This window comes from Vigna unguiculata, chromosome 6 (assembly GCF_037176805.1).
Source record: "Vigna unguiculata cultivar grain cowpea cultivar isolate G323 ecotype 2 chromosome 6, ASM3717680v1, whole genome shotgun sequence".
Taxonomy (NCBI): Eukaryota; Viridiplantae; Streptophyta; class Magnoliopsida; order Fabales; family Fabaceae; genus Vigna; species Vigna unguiculata.
This window is the reverse complement of record NC_140797.1, coordinates 18026775-18050476: the sequence shown is the minus strand read 5'-3', so window position 1 is coordinate 18050476 and position 23702 is coordinate 18026775. Positions and strand designations below refer to the sequence as shown.

At 29.9% G+C, this 23702-nt stretch overlaps 2 protein-coding genes and 3 pseudogenes across 2 annotated transcripts; all 5 read left to right on the top strand.

The window, feature by feature from the left end:
- The first annotated feature begins 480 nt into the window (after positions 1-480).
- On the top strand, positions 481-1312 carry LOC146885603 (uncharacterized; annotated as a pseudogene).
- Positions 1313-1535: 223 nt separating this feature from the next.
- LOC146885602 (uncharacterized) lies at positions 1536-2911 on the top strand. The gene is made up of 2 exons (XM_085675007.1): positions 1536-1551; positions 2003-2911. The coding sequence occupies exons 1-2, from the start codon at positions 1536-1538 to the stop codon at positions 2704-2706; spliced, it is 720 nt and encodes a 239-aa protein (XP_085531133.1). The 3' UTR covers positions 2707-2911.
- Positions 2912-5475: 2564 nt separating this feature from the next.
- On the top strand, positions 5476-7458 carry LOC146885601 (uncharacterized; annotated as a pseudogene).
- A 22-nt stretch (positions 7459-7480) lies between these two features.
- Positions 7481-9120, top strand: LOC146885600 (uncharacterized). The gene is made up of 4 exons (XM_085674466.1): positions 7481-8070; positions 8162-8258; positions 8340-8947; positions 9081-9120. Exons 1-4 carry the CDS (start codon positions 7481-7483, stop codon positions 9118-9120), a joined length of 1335 nt encoding a protein of 444 aa, XP_085530592.1.
- Positions 9120-11618, top strand: LOC114172261 (uncharacterized; annotated as a pseudogene).
- The last annotated feature ends 12084 nt before the right edge of the window (positions 11619-23702 follow it).

The following is a 23702-nucleotide window of genomic DNA, read 5'->3' as shown; positions in this document are numbered from 1 at the left end:
TCCTTTTTATATATTTTTTTAAAAACCTTTTTATCACTTCGTACATTCGAAAAAGGGGACACAGACACACTATACCAACGTTCGAAAAACTCTCCTGATTCACTTTGTTCGTACGTTCGAAATCCACTTTCCTCAAACTTCACCTCGCTACATTTTCCTCAATCTCACTCTCAATCTCAATCTTTGTAGTTGCTTCCTTGCTTCCGAACGATTTGCTCGCGATTTCGTTCGAATTTCACCTTGCTTCCAAACGGTAATGGTGTTCCCTTTCTTTTCTTTAGGTTTCCAAATTTTTTCGTTTTGTGGTTAAATTCTAACTTTGAAATCCTTGATGCTTGTTTTTGTACAAAGATTCAATTATAGGTGTCGCGTTTTCTGAAATCTAAAGTGTATCTTCGTTGCTCGTTCACTAGCTTTGCATCTCCAACAGTGGTCGACATATTTGTTCCTGAAAGCAAACCGTGCTTAAGAAATAACACAGTGCTCATGCTTATCAAAATTCAGAGTTTGCTACATCAGCCAAAGGTATGGAGATTTGTGTGTTTTTCTTCCTCTATTGTTGGACTTGTCTGTTATGCCTTCAACTCTTTTTTCAATCATTTAATTAGAAATTGGAGCTGGTGAAAGATCTTTCTTTACATGCTTTTCAGTTTATTAATATCCCTTTCCACCTTGTTTGCAAAGACATGGGAGTACTCCAATTCTCGTTGTTTGGAAGCTCACAACGTTTTCTACTTTGTTGGTCACCAGTACTCCTTTTTCCTTGATAAATATGTGAAAGAGAAACCAGATGTACATAGTCTTGTTTTGAGTGTTGCATTTGTTATCATGTCTCTAGGCTTGTCTAGGCTGAGTCATTTACGATTTGAGGTTGATCTTCTGTACTTTTTTTGTGGACTTCTGACTGTACAACTCATGAAAATAAAACTATGGTTAGTCATTGTTGGAGGAGCTTTTAGTTATTCCCTCATCCTTCTTCGTTCCAATTTGGATTCGTCAAACAAGAAGTAGGTATTACGGACTTCAACACTAAGATAATGTAGTGATTGAAATTGGTTCGCATTCACAACCACAAGGAACCAGTCATAGTGTTACTCAAGTGGATTCAACCAAAACAGTTATGGCTACTTCACACCCAGTAATTGATATGGTTTGGCCTTCTAGAGGAACAAGGCACAGTTCTTCTCAAGTAGTTTCACCTCAAGAGGGTGGTGCTGGTGGTCCCCCTCCAGAAAACATTTACGGTACCAAGGAATATTTCAAAGCTATATGTTTGCATTCAACTCTTGGCAATAAGAAAGGGTGTACATGAGAAACTGCTAGGAACTCAAATCAAATTAAAACATTTATTTCTGTTTGATGTATAATATATTGATGGATACATTGGCATACAATCTTAGATAAAAGTTAAAAAGCAACAACTAAGGCATATGAGAGTTTGATTTTGTGAGAGGCTTTTTCAATGTTCATCTTTGGGAGATGAGAAAGATCCTGTTGGATTATCAGAGGAATTTTTGATTAGGTGTGAAGGCATCATGGCTATGCCACAAAGTCCTTCCTTTTTAGATATGTTCCTTTGCATTCTGGTGTAACCATGTTCTCCCCTTTCTGCTCCCCAAGAGTTTCTCACTATCCAGTAATTAGTCCCATCAACCGTTGTTCCATACCCCACAATCGCTACACCATGGTTTAGATCCGTGCTACAATCACCGGTAAACACTCCTTGTAATATTGAGTTGTATGATTTGTGAGTAGTGATCATTAAGCTTACCACATTTGCCCTGATCTTTCACATCAGTGACAACACCTTTCTTCCTCTAATCCACCGAAGCAGGAACACTACCAACATTCTCGTACATGAAGGTGCCGTTACCATGTGGCGTGCCTCAGAACATTCTATGGTGATTAACCTTTGAGCCTGCATAGGTACTCCTGAATTCATGGTTGGTCATGTTAGCGAACTTGTTCAGTTTCAGCTTGTAAGGCTTATCCATCTTGTTAGTGTTATGGACATGTACATTTACAAATATTGTAGTGCAGCTGATAAGGCAGAGATTGTCCATTTACGAGGCTTTGGAAGATGTATCACTCAGTGGTGGGATTCATTCTATTACCCTTGAAGTGATGTACTGTATTTATTTGGTTTACAGAAATAGGGAAATTAGTAAACTTAGCCAAGATTTAAAGGAGGGAAATATTACATCATCTGTGTACATAGACAAAGTGAGAATTCTGTTAGCGAGTAGTTTGGACGCTAAGTCTAAAAATGGTAATAAGCTTGATGTGATGTACTACATTAAATCTGTAGACCGAAGTAAGGAGAATAATCTAGGACTAGGTTTAGATACAATGATTTCACCTGTGTGTATTTACAGGATGATAGAGCTTTTAGAGAGCAGTTTGGAAGCCAACTCCAAAAATTACAAAAACCCTTCTTTCGGTTATGTTTTCATCATGAACAATCGGAGATTCATTGAAGTAGAGACAAAACTAAATGGACAGAGACTTTCTTTTGGAGATGACTGGCTTCACAAAAACATGTTTTACCTTGAGAATGGTCAACCAAGTAATGTTTTGTGGATTGGTTATCCTCCTACTGTTCAGATTGATGAACAAAAGGTGGAACTCCTGTTTGTCGGGCTAGATGTGTACCAATTGGGAAAGGGATTGGGACTGAGCCGTGAGTATAGTCTTATCCGTCTCTAAATCTTAATTAAAAGTTTGCATATTTGGAATAATTCTTGAAATATGTTCTTTTTTGTTGACTTATCTTGCATTTAAGTTCTTCTCATAGCTAGCAAAGTCCACATATAAGATATTCTCTTCCCTCTGTGTGTTGTTTCTTTTCTGCAGGTAATGTAGGTTTTATGAATTTTACTGGTTTGTCATCAGGACAAATGGTGTGCTTATTTGTTTTATGGTTTTTTATGGAAAAAAATCTTAAACTTAATGTTTTTTAGTATATTGGAGGTAAAAGATGCTAATTGGCTTCCAAATCATTCCTTCTTTATTTTGTTTACATGTTTTAGATTGGTTCAAATTTAAGTTTGGATATATTTTCGTAATTCTATTCCTGAAGAGAAGGAAATAATACCTAAGTTTGGGAAGATTTAGTATACATGCTTAACCTATCTATGGATACTAACTGGATTTATGTCAACTGTCACTGGTCTTCTCTGTTGTGCAATGTGTTGTTTTTTTCAAAGTGATGCAAATTTTTAGCAGTTTTATATTCTTCAATTTCTATGGTCTATCAAATTCGAGTTCTTGATACATGCGGCATATAATGAAAGTCCTTTGAGGAAGCGTTCATCTCACTTCAGGAAACTATGTTACTGCAATAACTGAGAAGACCAAAACACTAAACAACCACAATATTGCAAGATTATTCCGAGCTTTTTCCAATACCAATGGCAATTTAAAATTTATTTTGCAAAAAGAGAAAAAATGCATGTCTGCACCGTAATTGGGAAGCTCACAGTTAGCATGCTTGATCTTGTATTAGTTTTCATAATTCTATACTATTGTCGTTCTTGCATGTACATAAACAGTTTTAGATCAGAAAATTAGATTCACACTATAATTAATTTAATTTATTTTGTCTTTCCTTTATTCTATATTTTCTATTTACCATTTTAATAAAAAATTAATTTTATTATCTCAGTTTCAAAGGATTTGTACTTTGTATACCACTGGAAAAAAAATCCCAAATGTCTCCTTTTACATAATTTGTAATTTAGTAAGTAACTTAAGATATACACTACACCTTATTTATTTCTTAAAACAATAGATATATGGGTAAATTATGTTTTACAGGTACATGAACTATAAAATTCTCGCACATATATGGAGCGTTGTAAGAGTTCAGCATCTAAGAGGCCATAGATACTGTATATTCTAAAAAGGTATTAAAACCTTGTGCTTTAAATTTTCCTGCTAGTAAATAATGAAAATTTGAGATTTTTTTGTGGTTACTGCGTATAATAGGAATATATGATGGAGATAAGAAAGAGGGAGGGGCGTGAAATGTTTTCCTTATCTTTGATTCAAAAATGCATGGATGAGTAGGAAATAAGAACCACATGTTGGCACATTGTTTCCATGCATTCAAAACATACAAAATTTCAATGTAATCTGTAATTATGTAGTGCATTATTATTTGAATTGGCATTGGTTTTTCCTTATTTATCCTTTCATGGAAGGGTTAGAGTATATGGCTAATTAATTTTGTCATGAAGAGGTTTGAAAAGGTGTAGGTTATGGCTGAAACCAAGAAACATAGGAAGGAAGAGAGAGAGGGATAGAGTGTGTTCCAAGAATATCACTACTTCAAATTATTACTATTATTAATTAATTATTTATTTGGTAAATAAATCTTATATCAAATCCTTTTATTTTAAGTTTTGAAGTAAACCTGTTTTCATTTTTTTAATATAAGATGGTCTTAGTGATTAAATAAATAAATTATTATTATTAAAACCTATATAAGCAGGTATTTAAAAAATCTTTATAAATATATTGTTTATGCATCTTCACAAAATATTTTTAGTTTTTATTCAGTTTTGTTAACACACTAGTTTTAATATTGTTTATGATTATGAAATTATGTTTTAAAATTAAATAAATTCGATTTCATATTTCATAGTTTTCATTAGACTTTTCATATTTAAAATTAGAACTTTGTTCATTTCATTAGTCTGATAACTTGTTCATATTCCAAATTTATATTCTAGAAACGAAAATTTACGAAAACCTGATTTTGTTTTATTTTAAAATCGAGAAATAATGTCATACATAATTTACATCGAAAGGATTTAAGGTGTAACTAAATCTTAAGTTTTTATTTAACATATAGGAGCCTATCCTTGAATTATTTTGAAAAAAAAAATAGTGTAAAAATCTTTGTAATGTAATTTTTCTTTCAAAATCATACACATATAGCGAAATGTTTCATGGTTTTTTCTAACCATTGCAATAAATAAAATAGTTAAAGAATCATTGAATGAGTTTTTAAAAAGTTGTGACATTCAATGAATTAATAAAATGTATTGAGTCTATATTTTTACAACATATTGATCGGTGTATTAAGGAATTGTATTGAGTCTAATATTAATTTTCATAAAACACTGACAGAAATATATTGTAAAATCTAAATATTACATTTTTTTATAATTTTTTAAAACTTTAATTAGAATTTAAATATGGTTACTTGTAATTTATTTACTATTATAATTTGAATCTATCAAAATAGTAAATAATAAACACTAGATGACAATACTCACATCATACATTAATTTCCGAATGACAGTAAAACTTACAATGCATATACATTAATTTCCAAATGACCCTTATTCTCCTTATTCTCCTTTTGATCGTGGGTGGGAAAATCAATATTTTTTTCTGATCTTATATCATTAGTTACATTTTTTTTTCTTTATTAAATATATTTTTGTTCTCATAAACAGACTATTCTTAATGGATTTGGATAAGTCTTGGATTGATTTGCCTCGAAATACACAACAATACATGGATGGATTGAATAAATTTCTGGACTTTGCATTTGCTAATAAGAGCGTTGAGGGTAAGATAATTTGTCCATGTCGAAAATGTAATCTTAAAATGGCAAACTCGAGGAGCAACATATGAACACTTAATTCTTCATCCTTTTCCAAAAGGGTATACATTTTGGCTTCTACATGGTGAGACAAATTATGTACAACATACAATTTTAACACCTCCAATTTTCCAATCAAATGAGGATAAAGGTTTTGCTAATGATCCCATATGTGGCATGGTTAATGATGCATTCGGGAATTTTGTAAACACTCAAAATGTGGACAATCATGAGAATATGCGACCTGAATCAAGCCACACGATGCCTGATGAAATTGCTCAGTATATGAAGTTTATGCATGAGGGACAACAGAGTTTGTATGAAGGATGTGACAAATATTCTAAACTTTCTTTCTTGCTCAAATTGTACCATATCAAATGTCTATGCAGAATGACTAACAAGGCAATGTCAATGATACTGGAGTTGTTAGCAGAAGCTTTTGATTATGCTAAAATCCCATCTTCATTCTATGACGCTAAGAAAATCATTAATAAGCTTGACCTTCATTACACCAAAATTGATGCTTGCCCAAATGATTACATGTTATACTATAGAGAAGATAAAGATAGGGAATTTTGTATGAAATGTAATGAATCTAGATGGAAGAAAACAAAGAAGAGCAATAGTATTGTTGGTGTTACTAAAAGAAAAAAGAAAGTTCCAGCTAAAGTTTTAAGGTATTTTCCATTGAAGCCACGCTTACAACGAATGTTTATGTCTTCTAAAATAGCTGAGCATATGCAATGGCATGCATCAAGAAGTACACATGAAGGCATATTAAGGCATCCAAGTGATTCTGAAGCATGGAAGAACTTTGATCTAATGAATCCTCAATTTGCTTCAGACCCTCGAAATGTCAGACTTGGTTTGGCTACTGATGGGTTCAATCCATTTGGTGATTTGAGTACATGTCATAGTACTTGGCCTATTGTACTTATACCTTACAATCTTCCTCCTTGGATGTGTATGAAGCAAAGTTCATTCATTCTTTCCATGATCATTCCTGGTAAAAGAGCACCAGGAAATGATATTGATGTATATTTAAGGCCATTAATAGAAGAATTAGAAGAGCTATGGAACATTGGTGTTGAAACTTTTGATTCACATAAGAAAGAAGTGTTTCATATGCATGCAGCTATATTATGGACTATTAGTGATTTTCCTAGTCTTGGAACCTTATCTGGGTGGAACACACACTGGGTTGGCTTGCCCTATGTGTAATTTTGACATAACTCCTAAGAAGATTCAAGGTAAATTTTGTTTAATGAATCATCGACGTTGGTTAAATGCAGGGCACAAATTTAGATTATGCCGCAATCGCTTTGATGGAAGTGTGGAAACTAGAAATCCTCCTTTGAGAATATCAGGAATAAATGTCTTACAACAAGTTTAGAATCTTAATATTGTATTTGGGAAAGAACCAGAAGTTGAGGAACGGGGGAAAATACAATGGAAAGGTCACCACCCTATTGATGGCCCTCTACAATGGACAAAAAGGAGTATATTTTTTGAAATTCCTTATTGGGTGAACAATTTATTGCACCTCAATCTAGATGTTATGCACATTGAAAAAATTGTATGTGATAACGTGGTCTATACATTATTGAACCAAGGTAAAAAGTCAAAGGACAACCTAAAGGCACGAAATGACTTAAAAGATTGGGGTGTTAGACCTGATCTTTGGCCTGATGCAAATAACAGATATCTTCCGGCTATATATACATTGACAAAAGAAAATAAACATATATTTTTGAAAACATTGAAGAACATCACTGTTCTAGATGGCTACTCAAGTAACATTAGTAGATGTGTTGATGTCAAACAATTTAAGCTTGGAGGATTGAAAGTCATGATTCTCATGTTTAGATGGAGCAACTTTTACCTTTGGCAATGAGGAAGACACTCCCTAAAGAAGTGTGCTCTGTTTTGAGTGATCTGTGTTCCTTTTTTAAGCACTTGTGCAATAAAGTTTTAAAAGTGGATGAACTTAACCAATTGCAAAATAGAGTTGTTCTTACATTATGTCACATGGAGATGTTGTTTCCTCCTGCATATTTTACAGTCATGGTTCATTTGATTGTGCATTTGGTGGAAGATGCCAAGATTGGAGGACCTGTCCAATATAGGTGGATGTATCCCATTGAGAGATATTTGGGAAAATTGAAGTCTTATGTGCGTAACAAGGCTCAACCAGAAGGCTCAATAGCTGAAGGCTACCTAGCTGAAGAGTCCTTAACCTTTTGTTCTAGATATTTAGATGGAATTGAGACTATATTTAATCGGATAAGGCGTGTTGATGACGAACCTGACACCATGGCATCTAGTGTAAGTGGTTTGTTTCCACCAGTTGGAAAACCAGTTGGGGGTTTTACTTACTTCTCTTTATCAACAAAGGAAAAGTTACAAGCACATCGTCATGTATTGACTAATTGTGCCCAAGTTAACCCTTTTCTTCATTAAGTAATTTATCTTTACAACTTTTTATAATTCATCTACATTGAGGACTAACCATGTAATTATTTCATTTATTTAAATTAGAGAATTTAGAGAAATTGTACGAAGACAGTTAAGAAGTCGTACACGATCATCCTCTATGATAGATAAGAGGGTTCATAGAGAATTTGTGGAATGGTTTTCTCGTCGGGTATGTCTAATTTACATTCTTAAATTTGATAATATTAAAGATATCCAATTATGTTGATCATATTTTTATTTTTTATTTTAGATAAAAAATGACTTAAATGGATCTTACTCAGATGATTTAAAGCTCTTAGCTATGGGTCCAATTGATTGTGCAAAGCGTTACAATGCTTACAATGTTAATGGCTTCAAGTTTCGTACATTAGAGAGAGATGATGGACTTAAAACACAAAATAGTGGAATATTTGGTACTTTTGTGACAAGGAGCTATGCAAGTAGCATTGACAATCAAATGCAATTTGGGGGTGTGCCTTATTATGGAAAATTGGTAGACATAATTGAGATCAACTATAATGGTCGATTCTCTGTTACTTGTATGTGGGCTAATACAACTACTTCTAGAGGGATTATAACAGATGACTTGGGATTTAGATTAGTAAACTTTAGACGTTTAATACACATTGGTGATAATGATGATGACGAACCATACATTCAGGCTGCAGAAGCTCAAATGGTTTATTATGTAGTGGATGAATTAGATAAAAATTGGAGCATTCCTGTGCATCTAATGCCACAAGACTTATATGACATTGGTGGAGATAATGATGTCACTTTCCATGAATGTGAACCATTTGAACAACAAAATTTGGAAACTTTATTTCCAGATGGAGAAGGGAATATACCATTAACAAGGTCATACTGAAATTGAACATTTCTATACTAGTTTTTGTTTAAATTATCATCCATATTACTTATACATGCATTATATTAGGTAATCATAATTTAATGAATGTGAATTGACTTGTATTAATGTTATTGTTTATAGAATTCCTGATGATGAAGAAAATATACATGAAGAAGACTAATGGCAAAGTTTCAGCCCCTACCCAAAATAGAAGTGGCCAACCATCATCTATAATGTGCTCACCTGCGTCTCATCCATCTTGCCCAAGTAAGTTGACTAAGTTTCACCACGGGTTTCACCTATAGTAAGAATTGAAAAGTTTCACCTATTCATACTCCAGGGCCTAGTAATCCACCTCAACTTCCGTTTTCGCCACAGTCCAGCATAACACCTCAATTTGCATCTCAATTTGGTATGATGGTTATATTTCCATGTTAAAAAGTATCTTACTTTTTTCGTGTATTAATCTAATTATTATGCAGCACGTCACATGAATTCCCATCCTATAAAGAATAATAATGAGCAATCTCCACCCCCACCTCACATGAATTCAATGCTTTCAACATCTAAATCTAGTAAGATGTCTCATTTGCATATCATTTTGGTACTTTTAAATTTCATGTATTATCTATTTATTTAGTGACTTGAGTTAATTTGTAGAATGTTTGAAGAAGAGGTTGTTCTCCACTACCAAGACCAATTCCGCACGTGAATTTGAATTTGAATTTAATAATCAACCTAGAAATGAGTTTGTGCATGATTCTACATCTAAACCAACACCAAGGTTACACTCTAATAGTGAAGGGGAAGAAAATGTGGATATTGAGATGCAAAGTAATCAATCAAAGCATGTATCACATAAAAGGTCATGGCTTGTTAATGTCATTGGTAAGATTGTTAATTTATTGATTTTTATGTGTAATTGTCCAAGCCATATAGTATTTGTGTTTTATGTTTGTCTTAAACTAACAATATATTTCACATATATTTTGATATATGATGAAGGCACACAAGTTAGAAAACAATTAACATTGAATGATGTTTGGTTTTTATCTCCTAGTGAAAGGATTCTTGTGAAATGGAATAGTGACAACCAACCAATTGATGATAGTGGAGCATTGTTGAATAGGTTTTTAGGTCGTGTTGTAAGAAATGTTAATGCCTTTCCAATCAGCTATCAAAGTTGGAGGAAGATTCCCAATGAATACAAAGAAGATATACTTAAGAAAACCATTCAAGTAATTGACCTATAATTTTTTTATATGTTTTTATTCTTGTTATATTGCAATAGTTGTTAAACTAGTTGTGTTATAATTTTGAAGGCCAAGTTTCTAGTGGAATCTAATGCTCATGTGACATATATCTTGAAATCACTTAACATAAAATGGAGTGAGTATAGACAACAACTATGGCAACAAAAAGATGATGGAACACGTAATAGAGATGAAATCATTACAATGTGTGCAGAAGGAATGAATAGAGACCAATGGGCTTCTTTTGTTGACTACCGTTTAAATTCAAGGACAAAGGTAATAACAACTATCTTTTCTATTCTTTTAAGTGTTACTTTACTTATTTTGAGTAATTTTCTACATATATGCTTAGGAAATTGCCCAAAAAAATAAGGATAATAGAAAGAAGCAAATAGTTCCTCACACAGGTGGATCGAAGAGCATTGCACGGAAGAAGGATGAGATGGTAACTTTATTCTTCAATCATTTTTGTTATATCATATATGATTCATGATTTTCTTAAGTTTTCTAGGAGTAAGAGCTTGGTCACAAAGTTAGTAGGGGAGAAGTTTGGATAGCAACACATAAACATGCTAATGGGGAATTTGTTAATGATGGAGCAAAAGAGATTGGAGTAAGCATAAGTTTTCTAAAGAAAAATAATGAATCAAATTGAATGTTACCTTCATTGATAACATTTTGTATTATTTGTAGGAAAAAATTAAAGCATATGAGACAAATACATCTTCCCTTTCGCAAGATATATCAATTGAAGATTCACTAGCTCATGTTTTGGGAAGTAAAGAACATTGTGGTCATGTTCGAGGAATGGGATTGGGACCTTGCCCTTCTCGTGTGTTTTGATATACTAGGAATTTTCATTTTGGGACATCCTCATCTTGTCCTTCTTATTCGGAATTGCAAAATCAAGTTATTGAACATTCATTTTCATGTGTAGCAATATGATGTTGTTTGCTTTGGATTGTCATGCCAAGGTTGTAAATGTTGTTGTGTTGAATATTATTGGACATTATTAATGTTGTTGTTATGTTGCTTTGGATTGTTTTCTATAAGTAGGAGTAAGAAATGTAGTATATTTTTTGTTGATAGATTGAGTCTTTTATAATGTTTATGTGTTTTTTACGATTTTAATAATAGATTTTGTTTTAATATAGGTCACTACATTAAAGTCACAATTGGATGAACAAAATAAACGACATGAAGAACATGACAAAAGACTTGATGCAATCATGAACTTCTTTTCTCAAAATTATCAAGGTCAATTCCCTCCTGAGTTGACTATGTTCAATCCTACACCGGTAATGTTTAAGACTACATAACTTCTTTTATTTTTCAGAGTTTAAATTTGTAATTATTGTAGGTTTCTTATCAAGGAAGTGTGCCAACTAATACAACAACTTCTGGACATAAGGAAAATCATATGTGATAATTGAAGAATATAATATAATGTGGAAGTTAATTGAATCATTTTATGGTTTGAGAACCATTGCAGTACTTCATGATAGTTTTTGCTGACTAATATTGTACTTGAATTTGAATTTTAATTCGTATATTTGTTATACTTTGATATACACTTAGTCATCTATAAATAATTTGTCAATTTGATGAGTTTATATCTATTTATGTATAATTTCATTAAATATAGATTAAAAAAATAGAATAAATGTAAATAATTGTGATTGAAAAAATATATATGAATACATGATGAAGGATTGACCCCAACCAAGGATGGAGGCACATGCTTAAGAAGACTAAGCATGTTTAGAAAGGAAGTTCACTAATCCTTCATCCCTTTCATTTGTGTTTGTTATTTTTTATTCCCTAAGTTGACTTAGTTTAATCAACTTTAGTTGACTTGTTGACCTTTGACTAGGTTTGACTTGTTGACTATAGTTGACTTGACTTAAGCCAACATGCTAATCTATGTTTATTTGCTTTGTAAGTTAATTAGGAGTAAGAAAGCAATGCTAGGTGGCGCATGGTGATTGGGGAGCATAAATGATGTGGAGGAGAGAGTAAAGCAAAGGCATAAAGCATAAAGTAAAAGGCATGAAGCAAGTGTACCTATGTACCTTTGGTCTCCTTTGTTTTTAGCACACTTTGGCCACTTTTTGGAGACATATGAGACACATTCTTTGTCTCCTTTTGTGCTAGATCGAAATTAGTCTTGCACACACCATAGTTAGGTCTTTTGTCTCTCATTTTTGTAACCTTATTTGACCTACTTTCTAGAAGCTAGGGTTAGGTTTTTGTAGAGACATCCTTAGATATCTTTTATTTGCTTAGAGGCCCATAAACTCTTCTATATAAGGGGTGCTCCTAGACATGTAAAAAGGTTGAACATTTTGAAGTAAAAACACTCTTGTGTCTCAACCATTTGTGAGAGTTTCCTCCCTAGGGATGAATACTTTAAGCCTTATCTTGCATAGCAAGTGGCGACACACATCCACTCATCTTCAAGGTTGCCATGGCTTCTAGCCTAGCCTTGTAGTGGTTTGCTTCTCACATTTTTACCATTTCTTTCCTTTCCATTTTATGTTTTCTTCTTCCTTTAATTGTTCTTGGTTTTCTATGGTTTATGTGCTTTCCATTTCCTTTTTATTTTGAATCAATCCATCATCTTCTTCTCTTGAGCTTTGTGAAAGGAACCTTCACATCTAGATAGCTTGCTATCTTAATGTCTAGTGGGGATTTCACTTAGCTTTCTTAATCAACTCACACCATATTCAATCATCTTAAAAAGGGACAAGATAATCCTTCATCAATACATAAATGATAAATGAGTAAAAAAATATAATAATAATTTAAAAATCAATGGTACTTTACGGAGGTTTTGAAACCTATAATATTTTACGGAAGTTTTGAAGTCCAGGGTATTTTAGGGGGTTTTGAAACCCGTGGTATTCTATGGGGGTTCTGAAACCTATGTTATTTTATGGAGGTTCTAAAACCTATAGTATTTTATGGAGGTTTCAAAACCCATAATTGTTTACGGAGGTTTCAAAAATCATGGTAATTAATCGGGGGTTTTAAACCCATAAAACTTAACTGAGGTTTTAACACCTATGTTAAATACAAGAGGTAAAAAAACCTCCGTTATTGATTGGTGCTTCCTGGGGTTCGTAAAAACCCTGGCTAAAACATTCTCTAGGGATGGTTTAGCAGGAGAAATCGAAACCTCGGGTAAAGAACTTAGTAGAGGTTTTAACCCTGGGTAATGTAAAAATAAACCTCCGTTAAAAATATTTTTTCTTGTAGTGGAAAATGATGTAAAAAGATGATTTTCAAATTCTTTTTACAAAAATAATTAATAACAAAAATTTGAAAATTGTTCTAAAATAAGGTTTAAAAAGTAATTATTAATTATAATTTTTTTTACATTATTTTATAAATACTTTTTTACTAAAATGTTTTATTTTCATTCATACATATTAATATTTGTTTTCTACAACAAATCAAACTTATACAATGATAACTTTTAATCATTTTTAAAATAAAGAGCAATTTGGTAATCTTTTTTTTCCTTGATTTAAATATAATTTTCAATCTATAACATCCATCAAATCACTGACAATTATCAATTATATAATTTCACTGACAAATCACTGACAATTATCAATTATAACGTCCATCAAATCACTGACAATTTTCAATCTATAACATCCATCAAATCACTGACAAAAATAATTAATGACAAAAATTTCAAAATTGTTCTAAAATAAGGTTTAAAAAGTAATTATCAATTATAAAATTTTTTATTACATTATTTTCTAAATATTTTTTTATAAAATATTTTATTTCTATTTATACATTTTAATATTTTTTTCTACGAAAGTTAAACTTATATAATGATAATTTTTATTTATTTTTTAAATAAAGTACAATTTGGTAATCTTGTTTTTCCCTCATTTAAATAACCTTTTTAATCTATCACATCCATCAAATGAGTCACAAACTTTACTCTAAATCCATCCATTTTCACCTTTAATCCATTTAAAGTGAACCACGCAAACTTCACACTATAATTCACTTGATGTCATCCTCTCCCTCCAATCAACCTTGAGAGAGAGGGGAAGCAAGAGGGAAATTACTCTATTTTTCAATCATCTCTATTATGTCTTAGTTTGAGGGTGATATCAAGATTACAATTATATCCGCAATTTATTTTCCAGCTTAATTATGAAAATGATGTAAAAATACGACTTTTCAAATTATTTTTACAAAAATAAGTAATAACAAAAATTTGACAATTGTTCTAAAATATGATTTAAAAAGTAATTATTAATTATAAAATTTTTTATTACATTATTTTATAAATACTTTTTTAATAAAATATTTTATTTTCATTCATACATATTAATATTTTTTTTCTACAACAAATCAAACTTATACAATGATAATTTTTAATCATTTTTAAAATAAAGGACAATTTGGTAATCTTGTTTTTCCTTCATTTAACTATAATTTTTAATCTATCACATCCATCAAATCACTCACAAACTTTAACAAACTTTTTTCTAAATCCACCCTCTCTCACCTTTAATACACGAACAACACAAATTTCACACTCTAATCCACTTGATTCATCATCTCCCTCTCCCTCCAATCATCCTTGAGGGATAGAGGGGGAGGAAGAGGGAAATTCTTCTATTTTTAAATTATGAAAATGATGTAAATATATGACTTTTCGTATTATTTTTACAAAAATAATTAATAACGAAAATTTGAAAATTGATTTAAAATAAGGTTTAAAAAGTAATTATTAATTCTCAACAATTTTATTACATTATTTTATTAATATTTTTGTAATAAAATATTTTATTTTCATTTACGCATATTAGTATTTTTTCTACAATAAATTAAACTTATATAATGATAATTTTTAATTATTTTTAAAATAAAGGACAATTTGGTAATCTTATTTTTTTATGATTTAAATATAATTTTTAATTTATCACATCCATCATATCACTCACAAACTTCAACAAAATTTAATCTAAATTCACTCACTCTCACCTTTAATCCCCTCAAAGTGAACAAGACAAGCTTCACACTCTAATCCACTTAAATTCATCTCATCCCTCTCCCTCCAATCAACATGAGGGAGAGAGGGGAAGGAAGAGGGAAATTCCTCGATTTTTCAATCATGTCTGTTATGCAATGGTTCAAGGGTGATATCAAGATTACAATTATGTCCGCAATTTATTTTTTAGCATAATTATGAAAACGGTGTAAAAATAACAAAAAAATTTAGTTATAAATGTTTTTTTTTACATTATCTTTTAAATATTTTTTATTAAAATATGTTACTTTCATTTATACATTTTAATATTTTTTCTACGATATGATAATTTTTAATTATTTTTAAAATAAAGTACAATTTGGTCATCTTGTTTTTCTTTGATTTCAATATAACTTTTAATCTTTCACATCCATCAAATTACTCACAAGCATTAACAAATTTTACTCTAAATCAACTCACTTTCACCTTTAATCCACTTGAAGTGAACAACACAAACTTCACACTCTACTCTACTTGAATTCATCATCTCCCTCTCCAGTGGCGAAACTTGGACAAAAACTTTAGGGGCGCCAAATTAAATTTGTTACATATAATTTTTATTAATTAGAAAAAAAACTTTTTTGTTTTTTCTCTTCATTTTCTCTGCTTAAAAAAACACACATAATAGTAAAATTCAAAAAAATATGACTATCATTCGTTGTTATATCATGATACAAAATCATGAATACCATTTTGATAAGTCCTTCGTACCTCATCAATTTGATTTGGTGGGTATTGTCAAAGTTGAGGACGTTTTTTTCCGAATCCCATTCTAATGAATTTTTAAATTCATTATATTTATCTATAGGAATTTTAGAGATTTGTTTTTCATTGTATTGAATTCTTGGTTCTCGTGAGATTTCTTAAGTTTAGTTAATGTAGATGTATTTTTTTTCATCTTTATCACAAGCCTTACTCGTTCCATAAAAGAATTCATTCTTTTACTCTTTGTCATAATCTTTCTAATATAAATTTATCACATTTCATCTATTTAGAAAAAGATAAAATTTATATTCATAAATCACAATTATCACAATGCAAAACATAACAAAACTCATACAACTTTAATTAAATAAGCAACATTATATAAATTCAAAACTTTAAAAAAATTTACCATAGGCAGCAGAAAACATAAAATTCCTAAATTTCATAATTAAGGGTTATAATAATTTGGGAAAAATTATAATCAAGGTTTATGCAAATTTCATAAAAAAATCCATAAAATCAAAATTAGGGTTTATAGTCATTTGGGATAAACTTAATTTGGGAGAAACATCTTAAAAAGAATCATAAATTTAACATATATAAATCATAATAAGATACTAACCTTGATATGTGAGAGATCATCCAAGAATGTATATTTCAATCTCAATCTATGTGTTCCACAACCTATGTTTTCTAATATATCTCTTTGTATTTATTTCTTCTCACAAACTTTCATCATAATTTACATGATGAGAAGTTCTTATAGCAAAAAAAAAAAAACTATAATCTCTTTTATAAATCAATTTTTCCATTCAATTTTTATTTTATCATTTATTATAATTTTTCATAATATAAAATTAATATAAATAATATATAAATATAATTTAAAATATATATATATATATAATAAATTTAAAAAATTTTGGGGGAGTTGTGGCTCCCCCTTGTCTTCGAGTAGTTCCGCCATTGTCCCTCTCCATGCGATCAACCTTGAGGGAGAGAGAAGAAGGAAGAGGGAAATTCTTCTATTTTTCAAACATCTCTGTTATGTATTCGCCTGAGGGCGATATCAAGAGTACAATTATGTACGCAATTTATTATGAACATGATGTAAAAATATGACTTTTCAAATTATTTTTGCAAAAATAATTAATAACGAAATTTTTTAATTTTTTATAAAATAAGGTATAAAAAGTAATTTTTAATTATAAAGTTTTTTATTACATTATCTTTTTAATATTTTTTTATTAAAATATGTTACTTTCATTTATACATTTTCAAATTTTTTCTATGATAAATCAAACTTATAGAATGATAACTTTTAATTATTTTTAAAATAAAGTACAATTTGATAATCTTGTTTTGTTATCATTGAAATATAATTTTTAATCTATCACATCCATCAAATCACTCACAAACTTCAACAAACTTTACTCTAAATCCACCCATTTTCACATTTAATCCACTTAAAGTGAATAACACAAACTTCTCACTGTAATCCACTTTATACCATCCTCTCCCTCTCCATCCAATCAACCTTGAGGGAGAGAGGGGAAGGAAGAGGGAAATTTTTGTAATTTTAAATCATCTCTATTATGTTTTGGTTTGAGGGTGATATTAAGATTTCAATTATGTCAACAATTTATTTTTCAACTTAATTATGAAAATTTTGTAAAAATATGACTTTTAAAATTGTTTTTACCAAAATAATTAATAACGAAAATTTAAAAATTCTTATAAAATAAGGTTTAAAAAGTAATTTTTAATTATAAAATTTTTTGTTACATTATCTTTTAAATATTTTGTTAATAAAATGTCACTTTCATTTATACATTTTCATATTTTTTCTACGATAAATCAAATTTATATAATGATAACTTTTAATTATTTTTAAAATAAAGTACAATTTGGTAATCTTTCTTTTCTTTGATTTAAATATAATTTTTAATCTATCACATCCATCAAATCACTCACAAACTTTATCTATTTTTACTCTTAATCCATCCACTTTCACCTTTAATTCACTTAAAGTGAACAACACAAACTTCACTCTGTAATCCACTTGATGTCATCCTCTCCCTCTCTATCCAGTCAACCATGAGGGAGAGAGGGGAAAGAAGAGGGAAATTCTTTTTTTTTAAACTCACCTCTGGTATGTCTTGGTTTGATGGTGAGATAAAGATTACAATATTGTCCGCATTTTCTTTTTCAGTTTAATTATTAAAATGATTTAAAAATATGAATTTTCAAATTATTTTTACAAAAATTATTAATAACGAAAATTGAAAATTGTTATAAAATAAGGTTTAAAAAGTAATTTTTAATTAAATTTTTTTTATTACATTATCTTTTAATAATTTTTTTATTAAAATATGTTACTTTCATTTATACATTTTCATATTTTTTTTCGTTTATAAATCAAACTTATAGAATAATAATTTTTATTTATTTTTAAAATAAAGTACAATTTGGTAATCTTGTTTTTTTATGATTTAAATATATTTTTTAATCTATCACATCCATCAAATCACTCACACACTTTAACAAACTTTACTTTTAATCCACCCATTTTCACCTTTAATCCACTTAAAATGAAACACAAACTTCCCATTGTAATCCACTTGATGCCATCCTCTCCCTCTCCATCCAATCAACCTTAAGGGAGAGAGGGGAAGAAAGAGGGAAATTCTTCTAATTTTAAATCATCTCTATTATGTCTTGGTTTGAGGGTGATATAAAGATTATAATTATGTCAGTAATTTATTTTTCAGCTTACTTATGAAAATGATGTAAATATATGACTTTTCAAATTATTTTTACAAAAATAATTAATAACGAAAATTTGAAAATTGTTATAAAATAAGGTTTAGAAAGCAATTTTTAATTATAAGTTTTTTATTCTATAATCTTTTAATTATTTTTTTATTAAAATATGTTACTTTCATTTATACATTTTCATATTTTTCCTATGATAAATCAAACTTATATAATGATAATTTTTAATTATTTTTAAAATAAAGTTCAATTTATTAATCCTATTTTTTTATGATTTAAATATAATTTTTAATCTATCACATCCATCAAATTACTCACACACTTTACTTTAAATCCACCCTCTTTCACGTTTAATCCATAGTGAACAACACAAACTTCACACTTTAATCCACTTGCTGTCATCCTCTTCCTCTCTATCCAATCAACCTTGAGGGAGAGAGAGGGAAATGAAGAGGGATATTCTTCTATTTTTAAATCATCTTTGTTATGTCTTGGTTTAAGGGTGATATCAAGATTACAATTATCTCCGCAATTTATTTTTCAGCTTAATTATGAAAATGATGTAAAAATATGGCTTTTTAAATTATTTTTATAAAAATAATTAATAACAAAAATTTGAAAATTGTTATAAAATAAGGTTTAAAAACTAATTATAAATTATAAATTTTTTTATTACATTATCTTTTAAATATTTTTTTTTAAAATATGTTACTTTCATTTATACATTTTCTTATTTTTTCTACGATAAATCAAACTTATATAATGATAACTTTTATATATTTTTAAAATAAAGTGCAATTTGGTAATCTTTTTTTTTATGATTTAAACATTATTTTTAATGTATTACATCCATCAAATCACTCACAAACATCAACAAACTTTACTCTAAATTCACTCATTTGCACCAGTAATCAACTTAAAGTGAAAAAGATAAGCTTCACACTCTAATACACTTGAATTCATCCTATCTCTCTCCCTCCAATCAACGATGAGGGTAAGAGAGGGTAGGAAGAGGGAAATTCCTCTATTTTTCAATCATGTCTGTTATGCAATGCTTTGAGGATGATATCAAGATTACAATTATTTGATTGAAATATAATTTTTAATATATCACATCCATCAAATCACTCACAAACTTTAACAAACTATAATCTTAATCAACCCACTTTCATCTTTAATCCACTTAGAGTGAACAACACAAACTTCCCACAGTCATCCACTTGATGTCATCCTTTCCCTGTCAATCCAATCAACCTTGAGGGAGACGGAACAAAGAGGGAATCAAGATTACAATTATGTCCGCAATTTATTTTTCAGCTTAATTATGAAAATGATGTAAAAATATGGCTTTTTAATTTAGTTTTACACAAATAATTAATAACGAAAAATTTGAAAGTTGTTATAAAATAAGGTTTAGAAAGTAATTTTTAATTATAAGTTTTTTTTTTTACATTATCTTTTAATTATTTTTTTATTAAAATATGTTACTTTCATTTATACATTTTCATATTTTTTCTACGATAAATCAAACTTATATAATGATAATTTTTAATTATTTTTCAAATAAAGTACAATTTGGTAATCTTGTTTTTTTATGATTTAAATATAATTTTTAATCTATCACATCCATCAAATCACTCACAAACATCAACAAACTTTACTCTAAATCCACTCACTTTCACCGTTAATCCCCTTAAAGTGAACAAGACAAGCTTACACTCTAATCCACTTGAATCCATCATATCCCTCTCCCTTCAATCAACGATGATGGAGAGAGAAGGGAAGGAAGAGGAAAATTCCTCTATTTTTCAATCATGTCTGTCATGCAATGGTTCGAGGGTGATATCAAGATTACAATTATGTCCGCAATTTTTTTTTTAGCATAATTATGAAAACGATGTAAAAATAACGAAAGTTTAAAAATTGTTATAAAATAAGGTTTAAAAGTAATTTTTAACTATAAATTTTTTATTACATTACCTTTTAAATACATTTTTATCAAAATATGTTACTTTCATTTATACATTTTCATATTTTTCCTACAATAAATCAAACTTATATATGTTTTTAGCATAATTATGAAAACGATGTAAAAATAACGAAAATTTGAAAATTGTTGTAAAATAAGGTTTAAAAAGAAATTTTTAATTACAAATTTTTTATTACATTATCTTCTAAATATATTTTTATCAAAATATGTTACTTTTATTTATACATTTTCATATCTTTCTTACGATAAATCAAACTTATTAATTATTTTTAAAATAAAATACAATGTGGTAATCTTCTTTTTCTTTCATTTAAATATAATTTTTAATCTATCAGATCCATCAAAACACTCACAAACTTTAACAAACTTTACTCTTAATCCACCCACTTTCACCTTTAATCCACTTAAAGTGAACAATACAAACTTCACACTGTAATCTACTTGATGTCATCCTCTCCCTCTCCATCCAATCAACCTTGAAGGAGAGAGAAGAGAAGGAAAAGGGAAATTCTTCTATTTTTAAATCATCTCTTTTATGTCTTGTTTTGAAGGTGATATCAAGACTACAATTATGTTTGCAATTTATTTTTCAACTTAAATATGAAAATGATGTAAAAATATGACTTTTCAAGTTATTTTTACAAAAAATAATTAATAACGAAAATTTGAAAATTGTTCTAAAATATGGTTTAAAATGTAATTATTAATTACAAAACTTTTTATTACATTATTTTATAAATATTTTTTAATAAAATATTTTTTTCTCATTCATACATATTAATATTTTTTTCTACAACAAATCAAATTTATACAATGATAATTTTTAATCATTTTTAAAATAAAGGACAATTTGGTAATCTTGTTTTTTCTTGATTTAAATATAATTTTTAATCTATCACCTCAATCAAATCACTTACAAACTTTAACAAACTGTACTTTAAATCCACCCACTTTCACCTTTGATCCAGTTAAAGTGAACAACACAAACTTCACACCCTAATCCTCTTGAATTCATCATCTGCCTCTCCCTTCAATAAACCTTGACGGAGACAGAGGGGAAGGAAGATGAAAATTTCTTTTTTTTTTTTAATTATAACATCCCAATTTCAGCAGCTTAAAACTAATAAAAATAGGGAGTTTCATCATAGTTCCAAAACAGATAATCCAGTGTACATAATATATTAATACAATCTTACAAAAGGTATGACTATAAAAATATATCACTTATACACTTAAACTAAACTAATAAACTAATACGATGGCTCTTCATTTTCCAGAAGTGCCTTTGACACTGCAACCACATCTGCTCCCACCAAATAGGTGATCATCGCAAAAGGAAACATACAACACAAGACAGGAACACAAAAAGCAAGGGTAAGCTATTCTGATTAAGGAATCATGCAGTTCAATTATAAACAGAAACCATGCAATCTTTCTCATTATCACCAGAATCATATAGACCACCACAACACATATACATGACTCTAGACTCAATATCTGGATTATGTAAGCGACATCGGATCTCTTGGTGGCTTGCACCTACGATGGTTCCCAAACTCTGCAGAGTTTGGACACAAGGGGTTATCACCCAACCACTCCCAAGGTAAGTCCCATGACCTCTATGACGGATCAGGTTCATAGACCAGGACCTCCTGCTACTCCCCCCGACGTAATCCATCATACTCTACATGAGTCTGAATGGTTACTAGGAGCGTCAGGATACCAACCAAAACTGAGTCCTTATGTCCTTACATACACTAAAACATTCCTCTTAGAATTTCCCTTGAAATCCTAGTTCAACCACTTCTTCTCATATTCCAACTTCATGCAATTTCACCACACATATTACCAGTCATAACAATTCATGCATATCATAACTAAGTTCATATTTTAACATTCAAACATAGCTTCATTCATTAGAAACAAAGAAATAAAACTCAACTGTAGGGGTTCTCGCCCAAGCTAGAAGGTCTCGCCTAGGCAAAAAGGCTCTCCCGCTTAGGCGAGTCATTCTCGCCTGAGCGAGGCTCAAAATAGAGAACAACCCAAACTCTGGGCGAATTCTCGTTCAGGCTAAGCTGTCTCGCTTAGATGAGAGTGACTCTCGCTCAAGCGAGACTGGCTCGCCTAGGCGAAAATACCAGATTCCCAATCTATTCTCACAAGCAACAGTAAAGAAATCTAGCACAATCCAAGCATACACTCAATTACACAATTCAAGCACTCATACAACAATCAATCATGCAATTCAAAGTCATCAGAATGATTTCTAGATGAAATTCAAGTAAAACAGTTAGCTTCCCTTACCTGTTATCCTGTTTAGACAACTTTATAAACGTCAATGCCTTAAAAACGTCAACACCTCTAACTCCACAGGATGCTCTATCTACACATAGAAACATCACAAGAACGATCAGGACATACCGTTATGATCACTGATCAGCAGAGACTCATACTGATGATTAAAACATCGCATGCAAGCGAAAGAGGTCTTGCATGCAACAGAAAATAGAAAAAGACTAAAAAAAAAGAGCGAAAACTCAACTTACGTGAACAGAGAAATGATCGGTCCAATTTGAAGAGCTCGCCGAGAGGATCAATCCTACGGTCTCGGTTCTTCAATCAGACAACTAGAGAGACAGAACCTCTAGAGAGAAGTCAGAGAACTCTAGAAAAGTGGTTTCTAGAGAGATGGTGTGTTTTAAAATAATGAAACTCGTTTATAACAATTCTATTTATAATAAAACCTTTTAATATTAAAATAATCGAGTCTCACTATTTTTAAACCACTATCACTTTTAAAACGCCATTTTCTAGGATCTTACATCAATCATCTCTGTTATGTAATTGTTTGAAGGTGATATCCAGATTACAATTATGTCTGCAATTTATTTTTCAACTTAATTGTGAAAATGTTGTAAAATATGGCTTTTAAAATTATTTTTCAAACATAATTAATAACAAAAATTTGAAAATTG

What these genes read in the sequence shown, in the direction of transcription:
- LOC146885600 (XM_085674466.1), top strand. Translation starts at nt 7,481, where the DNA reads ATGGAGCAACTTTTACCTTTGGCAATGAGGAAGACACTCCCTAAAGAA. An exon ending in CAAGTTAACCCTTTTCTTCA is followed by an intron (nt 8,071 to 8,161) that starts TTAAGTAATTTA and finishes TAGAGAATTTAG; the next exon opens with AGAAATTGTACGAAGACAGT. An exon ending in GGGAATATACCATTAACAAG is followed by an intron (nt 8,948 to 9,080) that starts GTCATACTGAAA and finishes TATTGTTTATAG; the next exon opens with AATTCCTGATGATGAAGAAA.